Genomic DNA, 24,079 nt, shown 5'->3' with positions numbered 1-24,079 from the left:
AAGGGAGCCTACAGGAAAGCTGGAGAGGGACTTTTTACAAGGGCAAGTAGTGATAGGACAAGGGGTAATGGTTTTAAACTGAAAGTGGGTAGATTGAGATTAGATATTAGGAAGAAATTCTTTACTGTGAAGGTAGTGAGACACTGGAACAGGCTGCCCAGAGAAGTTGTGGATGCCCCCTCCCTGGCAGTGTTTAAGGCCAGGTTGGATGGGGCTTTGAGCAACCTGGTCTAGTGGAAGGTGTCCCTGCCAATGGCAAGGGGTTGGAACTAAATGACCTTTAAGGTCCCTTCCAACACAAACCATTCTATGATTCTATGACTCTAAGTGTATCCAGGTTGAAGTACTGGGTCACACTTTGGCATGAAGGCTGCAGAAAATCTTTTCTCTGTGGAAATCATTAAACTACAGCTGCTATATACTAACCAGAAAGAGCCAATTTTGACTGTCACAAAGGGAAAAAGGTGCAAAAAGTACCCCAGGGCCATGAGGGAGCAACAATCTCCAGGTGTCAAAGAGAAAGGTAGCCTAGTATTTCAAGCCCAGGACAAGATAAGTCAGCAGAAGAAAGTGCAGGAAGTGCCCCACAAATGGCATTGTATCCCAGGGCTGACATTTAATGTTCATGCCATCTAAAAATATTAAACCTGGAACAGGAATCCAGGGAGTGGCTGTAGATTGACATTAGAAGCTATTGACCAAAGTTAGGAGTGGTGGAGGGATAGTGGGCCAATGAAAAAGAAGTCACAGAGGATAAATTATGGGAACTATTCTAACTTTCCTTTAACTTGAGAACTGAAATAAGTTCTCAAAGCTGCTAACTCAGATTGTTTATGAGAAGTTAATGATTTTTGGATGCCACATTTTTATGTTTAATAACACTGTTCACATTGTTGCTTCCGCATTATTTGGTGTTCGGAGTCAGCAAAAGTCACTGAGAGTATTTGTGGTATCTTGTTCAGACACTGTCATTGGTGTGGGGTGTAACTCAATTTTTGCCTGTCATCTGTGTCAGAGTCATATTCTATTCCACAAGTAGTATTATGTCTATAGCATATTTTGATAGGGATCAGTCATAAAACAAAAAAAAAAGCAGAGATGGTCCTCGTGAAATTTTTCAAATCCCACTCCCTCTGCTGCTTGTCCTTGCGTCAGGGGAACAGTTGTTGCTCTCTGCCAGGTGCACTGGCTGTCCTGGGGACCTTTACTTAGCAGGAGAGGGACAGAAATGTCCTAGTCCCAGGCTTTTGGGCACTACAAGGACCACGGGCTCACACAAGTCTGCAGGCTCCTTGGAATCATTGTGCTGAGGGACAAGCTCTGTCACCTTCTGAAGACTTACTGCTCTGGGAAGAAGATGCAGCTGACCCTTGCCATGGCTGATGACAACCTCATCTCCATAAGTGAGGGCCCTGTTCAAGGAGGGAAGGGGACTCAGAGGGCAGAGTGCTTCCCTGTACCATGGGGACCACAGCTCTGGCTACAGAACTGCTGGTACCACGGCACCACCACTGCTGGTCAGCAGGTTCCTCACAACCCCCGCCCTCCTTCTCTCTCCTTCCAAGTGAAACAGCTCAAGATCCCATCATTAAACCCCATGGGATGGAGGAAAGGTCTCTGTAGGAGCAGGGTACTCTCCTTGCTTTGAGTAGGAGGGTTCTCCATTGTGTTTCTGCAGGAGACCTTCACCTTAGCAATCTAACTGTACTTTGTGGCAAGACCACTCGGACAGACATGTCTGTCTATATGATTTCACACTGAGTTTTGCCACACTAGTCATTACAACCCTGTCCTCTCTTGACCTTGAGTCTTGAATGCTAGGGAACATGATCGTTGTACTAAATCAGCTGCTGCACATTCAGCTTTGCTTGGAAGTGCATGAACGTTGTTAGTATCTGTGTTCTGATACCAGGTCTGCAATGTCATTTTTATCAGGATGCCTTTCTCAGCAGTATCAGTCCACAGGAGCGTCTGGCCCTGGCTGTGAATTTTGCTTCTGCCCTGCTCACAAAGCTGCATTGGAAATAAGAGGCAGATATCATCAGGAAGGCAGGAGGTCAGCACTCGCTAAAGGATAGCTGGTACCACCTCCAACCAGATAACAGTGCTTCTTTCACCTATATCCAAGCGGAAGAGATCAGGCTGAGCCACGCTTGACTAGACAGAATCTGCATCTGGCACTGGAACATCTCACAGACAGCCTCTGACACTGAACTGTTGTCCTTCCCAGAAAACCATCTAGTCTCTATGAGGGCTGCTGTCACTTCTTGCTGGCCTACTGGCCTTTTTAACATGGGCATTGTAGGACCTGTGGAAAGACAAGGCCAAAGACTTTGGGAAATGGTATGCGCCTGGCTATCTTGCCACAGCTGCACATAGAGATGGCTGCCAGCAGAAGGATGTGACAACAGGGCAGCTGTAACAGAAGGTTTTGGAGCTGGACGGGTGTTTGCCTGTCTTGTGATTCATCTTTCTACAGTGAGTGTTGGGAGAAGTGGGGTAAGCTCTAGGATTTGGAAGTTTGCTTGTCCTGGAGTGTTTTTTTCCTGGTAATTCATGCAGCTTCTTTGGGAGACAGATCATATCACACATTTCCTCTACACCTTGGAGAAAAAGAGGGTTCTAGGAAGCATATCATCTGCATCCTGACAGAGCACAGCACTCATTTTAAAGATCTGAAGCAGATGAAAGAAGGACTGAGGGCTTTCTATGTGGACCTGTTCTCTTTAGATACCTATATGGTGTTCTTCTGTAACCTCCATGTCTTCTGGAAATGTTTCATCTTTTTTGGTTGCATCTCTTAATTGATTAAAAGCCTTCTTCATTTTTATGTGGTTTTCTCTTTGATCTATTCTAGTGGATTTTTTGACCCTGGTTGCTTCCACAGGGGTATTGACTCCAAGCACATTGTGGTCACTACAAAGTAGTGGTTTCAACTAGGAAGTTGAATTGTTTAGCACAGTATCTAGCAATAATCTATTGTGGACTTCCTAGCTGACTATTCTGCAATCACTGATTGCATCTAGTTCACATCCCAATGTGACATTTGCCCAGCCTGTATGGTCCTCATTGCAGTTTTTTTGTTACTACTGTAGTTTCTGCCCTAGCTGGCTCTCTGATCTCAATCAATATATCACAGTGTTGCAGTCTAGGTTCGGAGGGTGGTGATGCAGATCCAACACTGTACACTTCCTATTTAGGTCTGAAATTTCAACTTATTCTGACGCTGAGTTCATTAGTTTGATACAGATTCTCATCAGCATATAGTACTACTCTGTCACTAGGATGGTTTACCTTATCTTTCTGCATATTTTGCATTCTGGTATTACAATTTCCCATTGATTGTCTGCCACAAAGTTTTTAATATGCCTGGTGTATCTCCTGTTAGGACAAGAGACCGGTCCTACATGTTATTTTTCATAATTCTAGCATTTGCATAGAAGTAGGTATACCACTGCTTTGGTTCTTGTTTTGGTACTCTATTTAAATTGAACCATATTTGCTTTCTATGTCTAATTTGATTGTTCACAGAGTCTGATCTGCCCTGCACTTGAGGATGCAGAATTTTTCTATTTTTACTATGCTTCACAGAAACAACCTGCAGAAAATACACTTTTGCACCTGTTATCTTCTCCTAAGTCTTCAGACCTAAAGTGTGCTGATAATCTTCTTCATGTCCAGCATCAGAAGCCTGGTTCCTGCAGCTGGTCTGTCCCTCTTGTACAAGGTCACTCTTTACAACAATCCATAGTAAGAAGCTGTATTACCAAACAATTATCTCTTCCTTTCATGAGGTTTGAGCAATCATGTGACTGAGAGGTGACCAAGCTGGGTTGATGGAAAATTAATTGTTTTGATGGGTTAGATTTCTGTTCAATCAATGGCCTGAGCTAATTTAACATTGCATTCATGGGCATGACAGGGGCAATAGGAAAGCATGTGCAAGAACAGAGGGAAGAAAGTAAGTCTGTCCCTTTTCACAGCTACCTGCTGTTAGATCATATTATATTATATTGTAAAACTTCACCCTGAAAAGCATAAATAGTCAGCTGATGTTACGGAATCAGTTGTGTCAGTCCCACAGTCCTCCACATTCAGTAGCAAAATGTCATCAGCTGATGATTGCTCATTCTCTTTAGACAAGGTCCATTTACTACAAACACAAACACACTGATCTGGGAAAGTGGGGAGAAGGAGAGAGTAGCCTACACTTGTAAAAAGGGGTTATGTTGGAAGTGGAAACAACTGAAAGTTCTGAAAGAGTTAAAAATCCTTGTGGAAGGATTTGGAAAGGGTGTGCCAGAGTATCTTAGGGTGTTTTGTTAATACATTATGCTAACAATATACTATGTACTTGCTATAAGGATATCAGGTTCTACAAGGTATCAGGAGCTAGGTGGCTGAGTAGAATTTAAAACGAACAAGACTGGAAGAAACAGCACGTCAAGAAATAATAAGCAAGCTATATTCAATAAATCTCTTGCTACCAACTGAAGAGATATGAATTCCCTCCCTTTCTTTCCCAGGACTGGCACTTTCGAAGGAAAAGGTAAATTCAGTACTTTTCCAAGCCCTGGGGTTCTGTTCCCTAAGATGCTGCTGAGAGGAAGGAGTGGGGCAGAGCTCACAAGGGTTGACCCAGCAGGGCACTTTGGGCAGTTGTTGGTACTTCCTCACAAGTTTAAACTGTTGTGATTCATGCTTTGAGGGTGGTGTTTCTTTAATATGGTTATGCCTATGAGTAGCCTACGTAGCATTTGAGCGGTTTTCCACAGTGATGGAATTGAAAAAGTAAATAATAAGGGTGACATGGGGTAGCTTGGTGCTAGAAATGAATGGAGAGTGAAAGGTACTATAGGGAAGGACTACTTCTTGCAGATATTCTGACTGTCTCTTTCTGGGGGCTTGTGGTGAAGGGCTACTGGTCAGGCTGGAATAGCCCACACTACCTAAGCCCTATGCAGAACAGGCTGCCTGTCACACTGTGCACCTGCCTAATCAAAAGACAGTACTGTATCAGACCTTGAACTTCTTAGTTTCCCTTATTCCACGTTTCCAGACAAAGTCTCAAGTCTGGTCTTTTATCTTTTGGTATAAGGGCAGTTGAAAAAAAGAAAAAAGGAACTCTTTAGAGGTCATGTGGTAAGAGTAGTTCAGACTGCTTTTGAAAGGTAAAGAAGAGCCTGTGTTAAAGAAGAGAGAACACACAGTAATTCAAGATTTTTCAGTTTTGGCCTGAACCTTCACAGCTGCCTCAAAATTGTGAGTGGCATAAAGAAAGGACAGTCACATTCCCTTCATTGCACCAGCTCTAATATGTCTGCCCTTAGCATTGTGAAAGGTAAACTGATGCAAAAACATTCATGTCTTTATGTGGTTAACTGCTCGGTGTCGTGCTCTGAGTGAGTTCACCACAGGTCAGGGAAGCAGCATTTAAGTAAGAAGCTGTTACATGTGGCAGTCAATAGATCATCTCAGCTATAGTGTGCACCCGCATGTGAAGCATTAAAACACACATTTAGCCAAGAGGAGAACTTTACTTGGCCCTTGCTTAATCTTCCCAACAGAAAGATTTTCATGTACCTCTGGAATAAAGTTTCTACACCACACTGGCTGTTTCTTCTATCACTACTATGTTGCACAGCTGCCATGTGTTTAATCTTGCATTTGCCTTTACCATTCCTGGAAAGCTTAGATGAACCTGCAGTTCTTTTATCCTATGGGCCTGGAGCATTATGGACTTCCAATTAATGGAAATGAGATTACCAACGTACCCTATTTCTATATGGAATTGGAATTAAAAGCATCATATACTCAGTGCCTTATCTTCTACTGCTGATAATAAACTTGATGCCAAGCAGTGTAATATCAAATACCTCTCTGGTCTGGAAAGACTCAGCGTTTGTTGGTAAGTTATTCAGAGGAGTAAAAACAAAGGCTCACTGAAGAATTGTATAAGGACCTTAACAGGATGACTGAGCAATAAAATGACAGATGAAACAGTCACAATAAATTTGAAGTGATGACTGGGAGAGGGAACAGATGTTCAAGCTTTGCATACACAAGAATTGTCCAAATGTTACTATTCAAGCTGACTTTTACTATTTAAGAATAAGGTCTTGGGGTTAAACAGAATGGTCATAATAATGACTCCCTCAGTATTTTTTTAGAACCATGGGTTAAGAAGTAGGAAAGTAAGACTAGATAAAATGCAATGTGCAACTACATCTTGAGTAATATTTGTATTTCTGTTTCCCCCAATCACAAAAAGAATATAGTAGAACTGGAAGAGTTCCAGAGGATGGTCAAAATTACGGAATAGCTTCTGTATGAGGAACAGCTAAGCAGGCTTGAACTTCCCAGGCTGAAAAGGGCAACAAGGGTGGACATGAATAAAATAATGAGTGATATGGAGAAAGTGAACTGAGAAGGTTTGTGTTGCTCTATCTCAGGAGGTGGGTTCAGAACCAAAAAAATTGTTGGTCAGACAACATACATCCTGTTCTATTAAAGTCAAAACTTCTTGGAATTTAGATGCAGGCAAGCAATTTTAATTTGCTTTTCTGTAATAGAAGTAAATGCCACATTTTTTGTGAGTCCTTTAAAAATAAGGGTAGATAAGAGATTTAATTACAGATGAGGATTTAAAAATACATTCTATGTCATATTTAGAAGACAATAATCTTGTTGACCAGTAGGTAACTTACACTGCTGTTCCTCTGAGTACTTTAGTTAATTACAGAATCACAGAATATTTGAGCTTTGGATGAGGTATCTGCTGTCTCGTCCAATACCATGCTTAATCAGTGTCCACTGGAACAGGTTGCCCTGGGCTGTGTCCAGACAGCTTTTGAATATCTCCAAGGATGCAAATTCTACAGCCTCTCCAGGCAACCTGTGCCAGTGCTCAATCACAGCAAAAAAAACCTCTTTCCTTATGTTCAGACAGAATTTCCTGTGTTTCAATTTGTGCCCATTCCATCTTGTCCTGTCACTGGGCACCACTGAGAAGAGGCTGGCTTCATTGTCTTCAGTCTCCCATCAGATGCCAAGATCTCCTCTGAGCCTTCCCTTCTCTAGGCTAAACAGTCACAGCTGTCTCAGCCTTTCCTCATATGAGAGATACTCCAGACCCTTCATCATCTTTGTGGCCCTTCTTAGAACTCTCAACTCTCTCCAGTAGCTCCATATGTCTTTTGAACTGGGGAGCTCAGAACTGGACATATGACTCCAGATGTGGCCTCACCACAGCTAAGTGAAGGGGAAGGATCACCTCCCACAACCTACTGGCAACACTCCTCCTAATGCAGCCCAGGATACCATTAGCCTTCTTTGCAGCAAGGGCACACTGCTGAATCATGTTCAACTTGGTGTCCACCAGGACCCCCAGGCCCTTTTCTGCCAAGCTGCTTTCCAGCCAGTCAGCCCCCAGCATGTACTGGTGCATTATTCCTCCTCAGGTGCAGGACTCTGCACTTCCCTTTGTTGATCTTCATGAGATTCTTTTCTGTCCCTTCCTCCAGCCTTTCAAGGTCCCTCTGAATGGCAGTGCAACCCTCTGGTGTATCAACTACTCATCCCAATTTTGTATTATCTGCAAATTTGCTGAAAATTTACTCAGTTCTGTCATCTAGATAATTAATGAAGAGGTTAAACAGTATTGGATCTACTATCAACCCTTAGGGTACACTGATAATGACTGGCCTCCAGCTGGCCTTTGTGCTACTGATCACAGCCTTTTGAGCACTGCAGTTCAGCCAGCTTTCAATCCACTTTGAGGTCCACTTGTCTAGCCTGTACTTAATCAGCTTGCTATGAGGATGTTGTGGGAGACAGTGACAAAAGCCTTGCTAAAGTAAAGATAAACAAAATCCACTGCTCTCCCTTCATCCACCAAGCTGTCACCTGACCACAGAAGGCTATCAGGTTGGTTAAGCATGATTTTTCCCTTCATAAATCCAAGCTGGCTACTCCCAATCACCTTCCTGTCCTTCATGTGTCTGGAAATGATTCCCAAGATGAGTTGCTCCATCACCTTTCTGGGGATTGAGGCGAGGCAAACTAGCCTGTAGTTTGCTGGACTTGCCTTTTTTGAAGATAGGAGTGACATTTGTTTTCTTCCAGTCCTCAGTAATCACTCCCAATCCCCATGACCTTTGAAAGATAATTGAGAATGGCCTTGCAATGAAACTGACCAACTCCCTCAGCATTTATGGGTGCATCCCATCAGGTTCCATGGACTTGCATACATCCAGTTTGTTTAAATGTTCCCTGACCTCATCCTCTTCCAATGAGGGTCATCGCTCTTTGCCACCGGGTCCCCTGCCCCTTTAGCAGAGGGTCCACATTTTCCGTTGCCTTTGTTTTGCTGCTGATATACCTGTAGAAGAAGTTGTTGCCCTTCCTGTCCCTCAACAGATTAAAATCCAGATGAGCTTTGGCTTTCTTAACCTCATCCTTGCACACTTGGCCAGTGTTTCTGTATTCCTCCCACAACACACAACCCTGTTTACACTTTATGTCTGAGTTTAATCGGAAGCTCCTTGTTCATTCCTGCAGGCCACCTGCTGCCTTTTCTTGATTTCCTGCTGATCAGGATGGACCATTCCTGAGCTTGGAGGAGATGATTTCTGTACATCAACCAGCACTCTTGGACCCCTCATCTCTTCAGGGCCATATCCCACAGGATTCTTCCAAGCAGATCACTGAAGAGCCAAAGACTGCTCTCCTGAACTCAAGGATTGTGATCTTGTTTTTAGCCCTTCTCCCTCCTCAGATCCTGAGGCTGTCCTGGCCCTTCACACCCCCAACCAATGCTTCATTTTTGTAAGTATCAGGTCCAGCAGACCACCTCCCCTTGCTGTCTCCTTAATCATCTGTGTTAAGAACTTGTCGTCAACGCACTCTAGAAACCTCCTGGGTTGCTTGTGCCCTGCTGTGTTGTTGCTCCAGCAGATTTCTTCCAGGGCCTGTAAACATGAGGCTCTTTCAGCTGTCTGAAGAAAGCCTCATCTAATTCCTAAGTCTCTTTGCAGGACTGTGGTCTGTACCTAGGCTGACTACATACTCAAAACTGGATAGTTATTTTTCTGTAACTGTGAAAAGCAGTAATTTCTTTTTAACAGTGAAATATTTTGTCAGCTTCTGTGAGTGATCTTCAGGCAAATTCTGTTCTCTTCAGTGTCCCAGTAGAGCTTTGAGTAGCTCTGAGTCTCAGGGTATAGACATCCATAGTCACTGTAGTAGTTTACACAGGATCAAAGAATGTGTGTGCCAGACTATGCACGGTTAAGACTAATTGGCTTAACTTCAATCTGAAATGAACTTGAGGGTCCACAAGGTAATGTACTTAAACACTGTGTTTCCTCACATCATTGAATCAGAAAGGAACATACTGCGTGTAATTTGTCAGAGTTCATAGAGCTGCAGGTGGTGGCTTGCTTTGAGAAAGTGTAGGTGCCACACACACTTGCATTAGCACTGTGCAATAAATACAGTGAAGTTGCTTTGTATTCTTAGGCACTTTTAGAATCTACTCTCAATTCCAATAGCTGATAGGCAAACATTCCTGATCCATGACCCTTTATAAATATTTTGTGGAAACGGGTGACTGTCAATCCCCACAGCCACTTGGTTCCTTTAAGGGCACATAAGATTCAATTACTTCACCAGGAAGCAGGAATTTGTTGTAGCGATAGTAGTTCAGTTTTAACGATGTAAGCAAATCCTTTAAACCTGCCTATATCCTTAGCAAAGTCCAAAGATTGAAGGGTCTGTTGCAGTAACAACTTGTGAAGGCTTTCTTTGCTACTCCTATGGTCAGCGTGGAGACTTGTACTATTATCGAATACAAAAGCATAGTATGCCTTCACATGCGGATAACCAGCAATGAAATCCGGTTCCCCAAGTAGTTCTAAGTCACTTAATAGTAAATGAAAACACTTAAAATAAGCAAGTTCTGATAAGGTAGTCTCCAACATTAGTAGCCTGTTTCTGTCCTCCCTCTGTGTTAACAAGGTGAGTTAACAGTTATCATTCCATCATGCAGGTATGTGGAAGTTGTTCTATCAACACTAACAGCAGCAGCTTCAGCAGCAACTTCCTGCTACTTCACCGAAGCAAGCATTTCCAAAGTAACTTATTTTTGTGTAGTGTTTACCACCAGCTTCTCTCCAGCATGCCTAGGTTCTTTGCTGTGATTTTATGGAGATTCACAACAGTAGCCAAATTTACCTTGAGGATTTGTATTTGCTTTACATTTCTGTATTGCTTTACATTTCTGTATTGATGCGTTATTTCTCTTGTACTATACTTTGTATGCCACCTGCTGTACAGGTCGGGCAGTAACCTCTGTATTCCAGTTGCCCCTCTACTACTGTTTTTGACAATTTTACCAGCAAAAGGTCTACCTTTTTGAAATATCAAGAATGCTAGTACATAGTTTTCCGCCATCCTCCCCACCCCAAACTTACTTGAAATAATTTAATCTGCTATCCTGCCAAATTAGCGTGCAAGTATCAGCTGTTGAAACAATGATGTACTTTCTTTGTCCGTGTAAAAAAGCTTATAGCATGCAGCTACCCTATTAGGTTTCAGACAAATGCGGGATGCCCTCTTATGCCTTTTACACACAAGCAGGCTATTTTACTTTTTACAGCACAAGATCAATGGCAAGAGTTAGATTGATCAGCATGCTGCCAGCCCTTGGCATTTATTTGCTTAGCCATGAGGTCTGTACAATTAAAATTTATAGCATTATAAGTAAAGGACATGTAGCCGGACAAACTCACTGAAGTATAAAGATATTCTTACTGCTACTGTGCTATAGTTGCGACAGCTTTCTCAGGAATAGATAACTGCAGTGCCGAGAGACACTACCACTGCTATTAAGCTAGCTCCTGGGGTGCAAGATTCCCACTTTGTACCTGGACACCTCGGATTGTTTGGAAATAACATATTAAATCATATTAAACAGGTAGGGCAGTTCTGAACATCTCTCCATGCAGTGATGGACAGAGCACTACTTTATTGTCTGAGGAAGAGATTCTTACATAAATTCTTTGCAAACAGGGGGGATAGGACATCTACGATTTGTCTCTAGGGCCTGCCACTCCGGAGAAGTAAACCTCTACACAAATCACCCTTTAACCTGCTCCTAATGCAGAATCAATGAACGCCATGTGTATTCCACCTTACTAAAATCTTAAAAATAGAATCCGTGTTACTTTAAGAAAAAGCTAGTTGTCAATAGGCCCGTTCTCATTTTTCTTTTCTTCAGCCTTCCTCCTGGCATGTCGGGTGGCATGGGAAACATGCTGTTACTCACTGGGATTCTGAAACTAGCCCATCCCTCAAAAGCAGGAGGTCTCTCTGCCCAGTGACTGACTGACGGTTACAGAAGAGGAGCACTACTATGTCTACCATTGCAGGGGAATGCCTTTCAGCTCCCAGGGATTGGTACCGTTCAGCCAGGACAAGACGCTATCACTGATTTCTGCAGTGAATTTCTGACAAGGCAAGGCATTAGTTCTGTGATCCCTCTAATGGGAAGTGGGGAGAGAAGTGAATGCAGATCTTCAAATATGCCTATAGAACTGAGTCAGCAGATGCCAAAGCACGGGAAAGTAGATGGCAAGGTGGATAAGTGAATAGGAAGCCTTTAGCTTCAGTAGATATTAAATTCCAGTCTGGCTTATAGGAAGATGGGCAATGGATCTCTTCTTTTCACCTCTTAGTTTCAGCAGAGGCTGGCCTGTGAGCCAACAAATACTGCCAGTATACAAGAGGTGACTCTCTCCCCCCAAAGACTGAATATGAGAAGCTAAAAATTTTTCCCTAATAGCAGTAGGTGATGCTCCTAAATGCCTGCACCTTTAATCAGACATCAAGAAACTGAAGAATTCCTTTCTTTCTTTTCTGTTGTCATTGTCAGCAGACAACATCTTGCCCTGCAGACCTTGGTCCTGTATTCATCTGCATCTTTTGTCCTCTCCAGCTTTGGAATTAGCAATAGAAATCTGCACAAGTGATCTTTCTCATGCCTCAGTTCTCCAGGTCTCTTCTGCCTTCTCGTATGATTGACAACTTCTTCAAAAAGAAAGAGAGGAGAGGGGAGCTGTGGAGAATCCCTCCACTGCCTTGGGACAGCAGAGGGAAAGGGTCACATGGGATATTTTTAGAACAGAATCCAATGGCAGTGATGTGAGGAAGGCACAGAGAAAAACACAGCTGTGAAACCTAACACTTGGCTTCATATATACTGAGAGCAGGAACAGCAGAGAAACAAACTGAGGAGATACAGCAGAAGAGTGAGAAAAAGGTATGTGAGGATAGCAAAAGAATGGCGAAAGAGTAAGTGACAAAGAGGCAATGAACACGTGGGAAAGAAATGGCTAAAAGAGAATATGGGAGAGAAATGGCAAAATACTGGGCCAGGAAGAGAAAAATTTAATAAAGTAGCCATGTTATATAAATAGGCAGAGATACTTGAATCACAGAAGGGATCGAAGGACAAGAAATGGCCAGCTGACTCATCAGCACTCCTATGTAGATGATTTGTGACCTTGAAGGCTAACCAGCAACTACCCACTCTACCATCTCTCCTCATCCCAAGGTATAAGGGCTTCATAGGTGACCTAGGTTTTGGATTGTAACACTGCAATAGATTTTCTAAATCAGAGGAACATAGCAGTCATTCTTACAGTCTTTGAAGCCAGGTGATGATGACCTACTGTCCCTCTTTTACTGCAGACCAGGGTGCTCAGAGAGCAGTGACTGCTTTATGTATGAAAAATGATGTATGTAGTGTTAGTTTGGAAGTGCTTTCTGCTACTGTTCACTCACTAAAGAAGAATAAACTAACATGACCGACTACATGGAGTGCATAGCAGTAATGATGATGATGCTTGATGGGAGTATGCTCATAAAGATAGCATTTCAAGGCATAACTTGCTAAGACACTGAAGTCCCAAAAGTGTCTGGGATCCACTTGAGGCACCTGCATTCAGAATTGCAGTCCCTTGTTCACTTGCTACATAATCCTTATAACTGTTCTTCATTTTTCATGTTTTGAGAAATAATTAATCTTTCATCAAGGTTAGTGATTCAGCACCTACTTAGCACTGATGCCTGGATTAGATCTAGCCGCTCTCAGTAACTGCTACTCTGCCTGTGATCCCTAAGGGCTCAAGTATTCTTAGAATGATTCATAGAATTCCCCCAGGGAAGTGGTGGATTCCCCAACATTGGACACTTTCAAGATTCAGCTGGACAGGGTGGTGGGCCATCTTGTCTAGACTGTGCTTTCACCAAGAAAATTTGGACCAGATGATCCTTGAGGTCCCTTCCAACCTGGTATTCTATGATTCTATAAAGTATATGGTCATTCTTGAAGAATTCCTAAATTTATAGCCACCTCTTTAATGAAATACGTTGTAGCATAGTTGCCTCCTTATCATAAAGCTTATCTGGGATGTGGGTGACTTGAATTCAGTTAAAGAACTAAGTGTTTTGGGTTTATCCATGCAGACACCTGAGGTATCAAACAGCTACCATTTATTACACAATCCTGTCCTGTTCAGAAGCCAAAAAAGCTCTCAGTGGCACATTTTTGGGATAAATTTATGAATAAATGAAGATCATGCAGTACATTGTCTTGCTTTCTCTCCTGAATAGCTATTTAGTAATGTACAAATATTTTGTCAAAGACTACTTGCCTTAGCTCATGTTACACAGATTATGCTCTTTGAACTCAAGAAAACTAACACCAGTTGTGTCTTCCCACAAGTGTTCAAAAAAAACTGTCACTAATCTAAATACTCTGACAAGTCTAGTTCTAAACTAAAGATTCCAGAACTGAAAATTCTAGAGATTCATGAGTTTGTTATAGTTACAGAAGAAACATAGCCATTTTCCCCAAATAGCATACTTGCTATTTCTGCACTTGTTGCTGTCTCATGCTCTCTTCTTTACCACTGCTTTTATTCAGTTTTGTAGTGTTTCCTTACAGTTCAGTACCTCATGCAATTTGATCAACTCAGAAACCAACTCAGTTTGGATTTTTGATCTCAGAACCCAACTCTTGTTCTCCCTCCACAAACCTTACATGTTTGTATAGTGTGCAAACAGGCCACTGCAATCCCGTTATGTTGTATATTAGGCCCAGTCTTAATGTTCTAGTGTTGGTGCTGCTCCATTCTGACACTAAGGATGCTACTGCTTTGTATTGGACTACAGAAAGCTAGGCCAATAGAGATGAAATATTTCGTAATCCAGCCTTTCCACTATAACGATCGGATCCTTCAGAAATGTTAGTACTTGACAAGTGATAAATAGCATTCTTAGTGAAGCACTGTTGAGCTGAGGGTGCATGCTTGTGATGTGCCTATGTGGAGCACTAATAAATTTACATTCATAAGTCTGGATTTGAAATCAAGCTTTCAGTCATAAAGGGCTATATGGTCACACTAAAAATCATACAGTTCTTCATTCATCTGTAAGGCATGACATCATACACAAGAGCAGGGCTTAGCAGCAGAAAATGACGGACTGAAAGCTGCTTTCCCAGTCTTCACCTCAGCTTTCTGTTCCCAAAGGCAACCACACATTCCCCTTAGTAAACCAGGTGTTCTGGCTTCTATAAAGAGTCTCTCCATCTTTCTTTACAGTAGCTCAAAGAAGATAAGATTGTATGTTTTCCTCAGCCCCAACACAGTCTTATTCATCTCCAAACACTGCTACCAAAACTTTGCATGCTCAGGTACAAACAGGCCACCATTCATGTTTAGAGGCTGGGATTCCATTCATGCTGTTCCTTTGGCAATCTGGAGTGTATGATGCCAATTCTCACTTCAATTACCAAAGGAAGTGGCTTTTTAGATACAGTTCAAACTGCTACCTCAGCTTGTCCAGAGAAACATGAGGACTCATGAGATGCAATAAATCTTAGTTCTCCTAGTTGACAGTAATCTCTTAAAGTACTTAAAGCAGAAAGTGGAGCAACAGCCTGCATCCAAATATCTATAAAACAAAGCAGGGCAAGACCCCGCTGAGATGTGCCCAGAAGATGCCATAGAGCAACATGCTCTGTGCTCTCACAACACCCATTAACACCCAGAATGCCAGAATCCTAGCCACATCTCCTGAGAGCTGTAGCAAAGGGCAGGGAAAGGTTTCAGTGCCTTATCTGTGGTTGTCTGGAAAAAGGAAAGCCATTCACAACCAGCAGTTGCATTTCTATAGAGCTCTGCAGACTAGGCATCCCTACAGACTCAGCCTTGATTCTCTCCAGCATTTTTTGACTTGTCTGGTGAATCCAGTGATGTAAATTTTTCACCCATGGGGATTAGGAATGATTCCCATTTTCATACTGAGAAAAGGAGACTCTGGCCTCATTCTTTTTTAGAGGAAGACACTACTGGGGCACGTGCTCAGGCAGAACTCTCACAGATTCTTCCTAATACAAACAGGGAAGGATATTTGTAGGCAAAGTGTTTAGCCCCTTAAGCAGAGAAGGGAACAGCTATCGTGTAGGAAATATTCTGTCCTCCTGCAGGTATTGTACTCACCAGAGTCTGTTGGTATCGGAACGCTTTTGTTGCAGAGGCATCCCCAGTCATATCTCCAGAGACAATGTCCTGTGGAGTAGGGGTTGTTCAGGGCAATGTCTTCCCGTCTGCTCTCCACAGCTAAATCATGGAGTGAAACAGACGCAAGGCTTCAGCTAAAATCCCACAGAGCACCCTGAGAGAGAAGGTTACTGGTGAGGGAAAGACAGGGAGAGTGTAACCAGAGACTCCCTGCCCCCTCCTGTTCAGTCTGTGCTTGGACACAGCAGCCGCTTCCCTGCTTTAATATCTCTCTGCTGCCTTGGCACTAGGACAGCTCAGTAAATTAAGAGGAGGTAAGGTTTCCCTCCTCTCTCAGGCAGTGTCATTCTTCACTGCATTTGGAAGGGGTCAACAGTGGGACCATAGAAAGAATGGGGGCTAATGACAAGAGAGAGACTAGGGAAGGATAGAAATTAAAAATTACCAAAATTAGAGACAAGAGCATCATCCTGCAACTTGAGCAGGATTACTTCTACAACCTGTTTCAGGGATGACTTTGTGAAGTGTCAACATCTGAGAGGTCAAGTTCTCCTAGCAGGTCTTGGAAGACTATTCCTTATGCAAATTACATGGTGTCCTCACATTTAACATAATTTTTCTTAAAGTATATCCATTATTGCTGATTCCCTGGCTGCAATGCCTCACCACAAATGAACAGCCTTCCTCACAGTCTCTGTGCCTTCATGAACCTTCATGAACTGGCATAATTAACACTCAGTATCTTTTTCATACAGAATCACAGAATGGTTGAGGTTGGAAGGGACCTCTGGAGGTCATCTGATCCAGACCCCCTGCTCAAGAAAGACCACCTAGAACCAGTTGCCTAAGACCATGTCCAAATGGCTTTTGAGTATCTCCAAGAATGGAGACTCCGCAACCTCTCTGGGGAACCTGCTCCAGTGCTCTGGCACCCTCACAATAAAACTGTGTTTCCTGATGTTCAGACAGAGCCTCCTGTGTTTCAGTTGTGCCCATTGCCTCTGGGCCTGTCACTGAGCACCACTGAAAAGAGCCTGGCTCCATCCTCTTTGCACTCTATGTTCAGGTGTTTAGGTACACTGATAAGATCCTCCTGAGCCTTCTCTTCTCAAGGCTGAACAGTCCCAGCTCTCTCAGCCTTTCCTCATACGTGAGGTGCTCCAGTCCCTTCATCATCTTTGTGGCCTGTTGTTGGACTCTTTCCAGTATCTTCATCTCTCTCTTGTATGGAGGAGCTCAGAACCGGACACAGGACTCCAGATGCAACCTTGCCAAAGCTGAGTAAAGAGGAAGGATCACCTCCCTTGACCTGCTGGCAACACTCCTAATGCAGCCCAGGATACCCTTAGCATTGTTTGCTACAAAGGCGAATTGCTGGCTCATGTTCAACTTGGTGACCACCAGAACCCCCACATCCTACTCTGCCAAGCTGCTTCCCAGCTGGGTGGCCCCCACCATATATTGGTGCATGACGTTGCTCCTCCCCAGGTGCAGGACTCTGCACTTCTTGTTGAACTTCATGAAGTTGTAACTCTTAATGATTCTTTTTTCCATTTTCTTTCTATTTTTTTCCCATCATCCTCAGAAGTGAATTTCAAGTTTTGAAACATTTTGTTATAGACAGATACACCAAAAGAATGCATATTCTAACATCTAAATATATGTCATTTCATTCCTGAGAACGACCTTGAAAAGATCTCTTATTTTCCTCTTGTGTTAATGTTGGGGCTTTTTTTCTTAATCTCTGACTAGAAATGACAGGGGAATATAGAAGACAACAAAAAAGCTGTGCCTAACTCAATTTGTTATACCTAAAACCAGTCAAAGCTGCTCAACAGCACAGTCAGAAAGGGTTCGTGGCGTGTTGATGAACCTGGAACATCAGTAGAGGTGCTAAGTAGGGAGGTCCTACCTCCTGCCCTTCTGTGTGTTCTGGGCCTTTGCCACAAGAAAAGCAAGGAGGAACTAGTAGAGTAGACAGGGCAAAATGAGGATCCTGCTCTGGGCTACTGCCTTGAGAAACAGAGCACTGAGCGGCTGTGGTAACTGCTACATCTTCAGCTGAGTCATAGCCACTGTCTACTGTATCCTGAGGCAGCAGCAAGCCCAGAGGTCTGTGGGGAATGGAGTAGATAATACAGGCCACAGCTCTTTTCACAGACAGCTGCTGGGTTTTTTTCCTCTGTTATCTGTAAAGCTTTTCAATCAGGGAAATTGATAAATTCTATATCTAGGCAAAGCAGATAGTTACTTAGGGCAACATCATGACTTCCTAAGCTGTTTCTCCTACTAAATAAAACGGGCTATGTAAGGTTATGTGAAAGGTGAAAGCATCTCCTTTACTAAGGTTATCCAGTCAAGGACCTTTTCAATGCAGAAGATAAAGAAAGGTGGAAGCCACAAACAAAACCACCCAGGGACTCAGACCTGAGAGACAAGGTATAACAGAGATGATACAAAAGACCAAATGTCTCCAGTCACTATTTGATGGGCCATTAAGAAACTACAGGCACTATGAAGATGGTCAGCCTAGACTTTGTAACTAATAAGGGGAGACAAGGGGAACATAAGGAGTTGAGATATTTGAACTGTGTCTGTGGGACTACGCAAAACTTGTTAAGGAAAAGGGTTGGGGAGTAACAAAGTGGAAAATAGGTAGAAAGGGGTCAGTTTTGTGAAAACCAAGCCTGGACACTGTGCTTCACAGAATCACAGAATGTTAGGGATTGGAAGGGACCTCGAAAGATCATCTAGTCCAATCCCCCTGCCGGAGCAGGATTACCTAGAGCATATCACACAGGAACGTGTCCAGGCGGGTTTTGAATGTCTCCAGAGAGTGCTTGTCCGACTGAGTCCTGCTCCTCATCACCAGTCTGTCCTATCTTCTTATTAAATCCTTTCTTAACTGTCTTTCTGTGTAATCTCACTATCCCACATATGTGAGTGCTAGAAGGATAAGGTGCCAGCAACTGGTGAGCCTGACGTGAGTGATTTTGGGGTCAGCAACTGCGGTTAAACCAGGGGTGTAGGGGCTCTGTGACTGTGGTGCCAAGAACTGAAGCAAGTAGGGTCTCAGCATCAGTAGCTGGAGCAGCCAGAGCTGTCCAGATCATCTCACTGGGTGCCTGGAGTGCTAGCTACAGGTGAGACCTGTGTGAGGGGACTTCGTGCCAGCAACTGGAGTCAGATCAGGGGTGTAGGCACCCCAGACCTATGGTGGCAGCAACAGGAGGGGGTGTCTGCTCCAGCCTCTAGGATGGGACTAGCCCACATCCTGGGTGCAGCTGCTGAGGGGAGCAGCATGAGCAAGGTGAGGCAGGGGCTCAGCACCAGCATCTGGAGCAGGACGGTGGGTCACAGCCCTTGTGCCGGGTGCTGGCTGCTGGGGAGATGTGTCTGTATCTTCCCCAAACCTGGGATGCACGCATGCAATTTGGTGGCAAATTTCAACCTGGACTAACCAGCAAGTAGGAGGCTCTGAGCCCGGTCAAGGGTATTAGGTATTCAGTGGGACCCATGAGTGTGGGGTGCCTGTGGGACAAGCGTGTGAGCACACCTGTTTGCTAGAAAGCATCAAGCTGGACTAACCAGCAGGTAGCAGACTCATGGAGCAGACAAGAAGGCCCAAGATTTGGGCAGGGGTATGGAAGAGACAGAGGGGCCATACTCTCTGGGTACTCAATGGATCCATGAACGCACTTGTGAATCTAGAAAGTGGAGGTGCAAGCGCTTCCACTACTGAACTTCAATCCTTACCTTTCAAAGAGGAGAAAGGGGAGGTGGCTGTCCATATTTTTGCTTTGAGTCCTGGTAGCACCAAAGCTAGGTGCTGCTGAAGGCAGTGCCTTAGCTGTTGTAGTCTGTGTAGCCAGCCACATCAGTGTCCTCCATACGTATGCTTGCTTCTAAGATGCACACTCAGCCTTGCTACTGTTCGAACCTGCAACTGGAAAACCAGCAGATACAGCCATGGGCCTGGGACGGAAAGCCCAGGGTTTCTGGGTTGGGCAGGAAGAACACCCAAGCCACAAGGCTGCTAGAGGCAGTGGCAGCTTATAACATTCCTTAACTGTTTGTTTCTATGTAAAATCAATTTAGAAAAGTTAAGCCTATGCTCAGTGTGACCTTTTCCCCTTATCCTCCAAGTCATTTCACAAGTGACTGAAGACCAACAGCTAGTTAGTCTTCACTTAGGTTTGTGTTTTTCTTTACAACCTGAACATAACAGATCCAAATCTAAATATTTTCTCAATGCAGCAGGATGCTCACCTTTGTCAAAGCATGGTTTCTATAAGAGGTGTTACTGTTTCTCCTTATTTTGCAGCTGAAAATCAGAACTTTTAGGAGTGACAAAGGAAAAAAAAAAGTTAAAAAAAACGAACAGCCTAAACCACAGCAATTCCAGTTATTTTTCTTAAGTTAGAGAAGTCTGAGTACAACTCTGAGCTCTTTGAAAGACGTAGTGAATTACACAGATGTCTTCTTAAGAATTTGTGCACGCAGGCGTAACAGTTTATGCAAAACTACAGCCTGGAGACTAAGTTGTACATAACAGTGAACATAAACAAGGTACCAAATGCAGATGAATGGAAACAAAAGAACACCAAACCTTCACAAGAGAGAATTCTACAAGTAGAATTGGCAGAAGCAGCAACCCTAGGCCAAATGGCATTGAGTAGGACTTAGCATATTAGGAAGAAATTCTTTACCATGAGGGCAGTGAGACACTGGAACAGGTTGTGGCTGCCCCCTCCCTGGAAGTGTTTAAGGCCAGATTGGATGAGGCTTTGAGCAACCTGATCTAGTGGAAAGGTGTCCCTGCCTGTGGCAGGGGGATTGGAACCAGATGATCTTTAAGGTCCCTTCCAACCGAAACCATTCTATGATTCTAGTACTCATGCCTAGTGAAACAGCCTCCCCAAGGCTGCTGACCCTGTGACAATGGTTGATGGTAACTTCTTTGGAGATTGTTTCATTCCTTTCCTTTAAAAGAAACATGCTAATGACATCATCACTGTGTAATGAAGATGATCTGTTACATGACAGTATCTTCTTTTCTTGCATTTCCTTCTAACTTAATAATTTAGTGTTGTAATGTAGTGAAGAATTCTCATAACCTGAAGACAAGGGTAAGAAGACATTGCACAAGACAGGTACACTGTATGTTAGCAGTCTCAGCATAGCATAAATTTTATTTTACAGGATGTTTTATAGATGTTTAGCCAAATCTTTTCATGTTTTGGAAAGCATGCCCTCTTTCAATACCATTCCGTACATCCTAATTTTTAAGGAGATCACTGACTATTTTGACAAAGTCAAATCCTCTGAGCATGTATTACTTTTCAAAATGGCAAATAGGGAAACAAAACCATCTTAGAATTACTACAATTGTATATATTTACTGAATTGTTATACTAATAAATAGTGATTTTTATGCAACTCAAGATTTGTAAAATACCTTGTCTACACCCTGTTCACTGTTTTCACTCCCTGTCGTACAAACCAGAACTTTTGACCTTATTGTTCTTTTGGTTTTGAGCCAAAATGTAAACTGGTTAACACTTTCCTCCTATGCCCACTATTAAAGTCATTCCTTAAACTATGCTACTAGCTCAAAACCTATTTCTTTCAAAATACAAACATCATTTACTTCATCTTCTGTACTAATGCAAACACTTTCTGCACAGGTAGATGTTGGTAATTTCACTGCTTATGTTACTACTATATTTCCTGGACCAGAATTTGGTACTACTGAAAAAACAATGTACTCTTTCCATAAAAAAAAAAAAAAAAAAAAGAGAACTTAGAAGACAGGAAACAACCTTCTAGGTGTCACGGATGAGACAGAGTAAATGGCAACCTCCAGTGCATCCGGATACTGGGTTTTTTTTAGAACTAATGAGAACAGAGCTTTTGCCTTCTTATTTCACACTCACCAGCTTTCTCCCAGGTGCATTACCGAGGTGTCAGCTTCCCTTCCTAGCAGTGAGATCATTGCTGGTCTGTGAAGGTGGAACAGAAAATTGTGTTGGTTCTGTGCTGTGCAGCTGCTTCCGGTTACCAGTCTTGGGCATTACAGGTCAAGGCCTCTGGGCATCCCCTGGCATTCATTTCCATGCAGCGCTCTGATCCCCTGGATCTTCCCCTGCTTCCAGGATCTTTCCTCCAGCTGGTTATCTTCACCTTCTTTCTGGGCCCTTCCTCCTTCCAAGACTCCTCCTTTCTTTCAGGAACCCTTCTTTCTTGGCACCAACTCTTCCTTCAACAACATCAAGCCCACAATTTTCCCAGTCTAAGTATTTTATGTGCTGAAACACAACACTGGCCTCCTAATTGGTGGTTCTGCCTCATATCCCTTTATTAAAAATGTATTAACTTCAGTTTAGTCCAGGTGTTACCAAAATTCACAAGCAGCCCATACTGGTTGCAGCTAGCAAGTAGCAGGCTTCTGCCTGCCTGACAGTTCAAAAGTGCCTCTGGGAGGTAAACTCAAGAAATCATGCAAAATTCTCTTTATATAGAAGCTCCATTTCTGCACTGAGGTATAACTCTCCAAATGGAAGATACTGCACAGATTAATCAAACAAGAATCTTTTATTTTGACACCTCAAGGCAGTAAAATACAAGTATACAAAAAATATATACAAAAGTGGCAGTGATAATGCAACTTGATGCAATCCTACAGAAATCTTCACTGATATATCTATCTGTAAAATATTGCACCATGTCAAAGAGAGAGCACTCGGGAAGAAAGTGTTTATACTCCAGGGAGGTACAATGGCCCCTAAACTGGTATCTTAAACTTCAGAGTAAGGCACCAATTGGCAAGTACGATCCTTGTTCTGTTTATCACATGTTGTGTGTAAGGTAAGTGCAAGATGCATGTTAATGCTGTACCTTTGTCAGCTGGAGGAAACACAGCCTTCATCTTCCTATGCAGAACAATAAAAAAAGCACATGCCTAATTTTCCAGCCTCCCTCCATATCCCTTTGTGCTTCCTATTCATAATTCTATCCTGAAAAAAGCTTAAAAGCCACACTTACATAAAAAAAGAGTAAGCCAGGAATTATGCCAATTTACTGCTATAAAATGGAGAAGATCAAGACTCAAGCGAACAGACTGTAGTCCATATGTAAGCCAGTGTATCAGGATTTAGGCTCTACCGCAAAAGAGAACAATGCCCATCTCCCACGTCACATCAAATGGGAGTAACTGCAAGTGGCCACAAGCAAGAGACAAATTACAGCATGAAGAGACTGTGTAGAAAATTTCCAGAAGAGATAGATTATGCCACAACATTTCTTATTGACCAGTTGAAGTGACACTCTGCAAACAATACTAGCTAAACAAATAGCTTTAAATGATCATGGCTGAAGAAAGAAAACTCACATAACAGGGTAGTCATGTGAAACTCTTCCCTTTCATTTAAAAGGGAAACAAACTGCAGTGATAAATAATCCAAACATCATGCTTGGACTGTGAAGAGCTGCCTTGAATATTTTTGTTAACTAAACAAAAGACAAAAGATCCTTTTGTACAAGGCCGTATAGTTCCAGGGATTAAGTTGTACAGTGCAATTTATAGACTCCTGAGAAGTTTGTGGCTTGATGCTATGCCTGTTGCTACACACAGGTACTATGGCAAACAAATTGCTCAAAAGTAATATTCTATGAAGTTGTTCACTCTTGGGACTAAGGGGAGCTAATCTAGAATTTCTAGAGTCAAACTATTTCAGGGCAGTTCATGGAGGCTTATTTGTCTGTATGAGAAATCATCACAGAATCACACAGAATCACAGAATCACAGAATGTTAGGGATTGGAAGTGACCTCGAAAGATCATCTAGTCCAATCCCCCTGCCGGGGCAGGATTGCCTAGACCATATCACACAGAAACGCGTCCAGGCGGGTTTTGAATGTCTCCAGAGAAGGAGACTCCACAACCTCTCTGGGCAGCCTGTTCCAGTGTTCAGTCACCCTCACCGTAAAGAAGTTTTTCCTCAAATTTAAGTGGAACCTCCTGTGCTCCAGCTTGCACCCATTGCCCCTTGTCCTGTCAAGGGATGTCACTGAGAAGAGCCTGGCTCCATCCTCATGACACTTGCCCTTTACATATTTATAAACATTAATGAGGTCACCCCTCAGTCTCCTCTTCTCTAAGCTAAAGAGACCCAGCTCCCTCAGCCTCTCCTCATAAGGGAGATGTTCCACTCCCTTAATCATCTTCGTGGCTCTGCGCTGGACTCTCTCTAGCAGTTCCCTGTCCTTCTTGAACTGAGGGGCCCAGAACTGGACACAATATTCCAGATGCGGCCTCACCAGGGCAGAGTAGAGAGGGAGGAGAACCTCTCTCGACCTGCTGACCACACCCCTTCTAATACACCCCAGGATGCCATTGGCCTTCTTGGCCACAAGGGCACACTGCTGGCTCATGGTCATCCTGTTGTCCACTAGGACCCCCAGGTCCTTTTCCCCTACGCTGCTCTCCAACAG

General features: G+C 43.2%; 1 protein-coding gene across 1 annotated transcript in view; it reads right to left on the bottom strand.

Moving 5' to 3' along the window:
• The window catches only part of CLCN1 (chloride voltage-gated channel 1), a 67,605-nt gene extending 51,878 nt beyond the window's left edge, over window positions 1-15,727 (bottom strand). The window contains exon 1 of the mRNA XM_068401822.1: window positions 15,567-15,727. Coding sequence (XP_068257923.1) covers window positions 15,567-15,617 — 51 coding nt within the window. The 5' untranslated portion in view covers window positions 15,618-15,727. The remainder of the gene's footprint in view (window positions 1-15,566) is intronic.
• Between the last annotated feature and the right edge of the window lie 8,352 nt (window positions 15,728-24,079).

The sequence above is a fragment of the Nyctibius grandis genome, chromosome 5, assembly GCF_013368605.1.
Source record: "Nyctibius grandis isolate bNycGra1 chromosome 5, bNycGra1.pri, whole genome shotgun sequence".
Lineage (NCBI taxonomy): Eukaryota > Metazoa > Chordata > Aves > Nyctibiiformes > Nyctibiidae > Nyctibius > Nyctibius grandis.
Note: the sequence above shows the minus strand (reverse complement) of the source record. Positions and strands in the feature narration are given on the sequence as shown.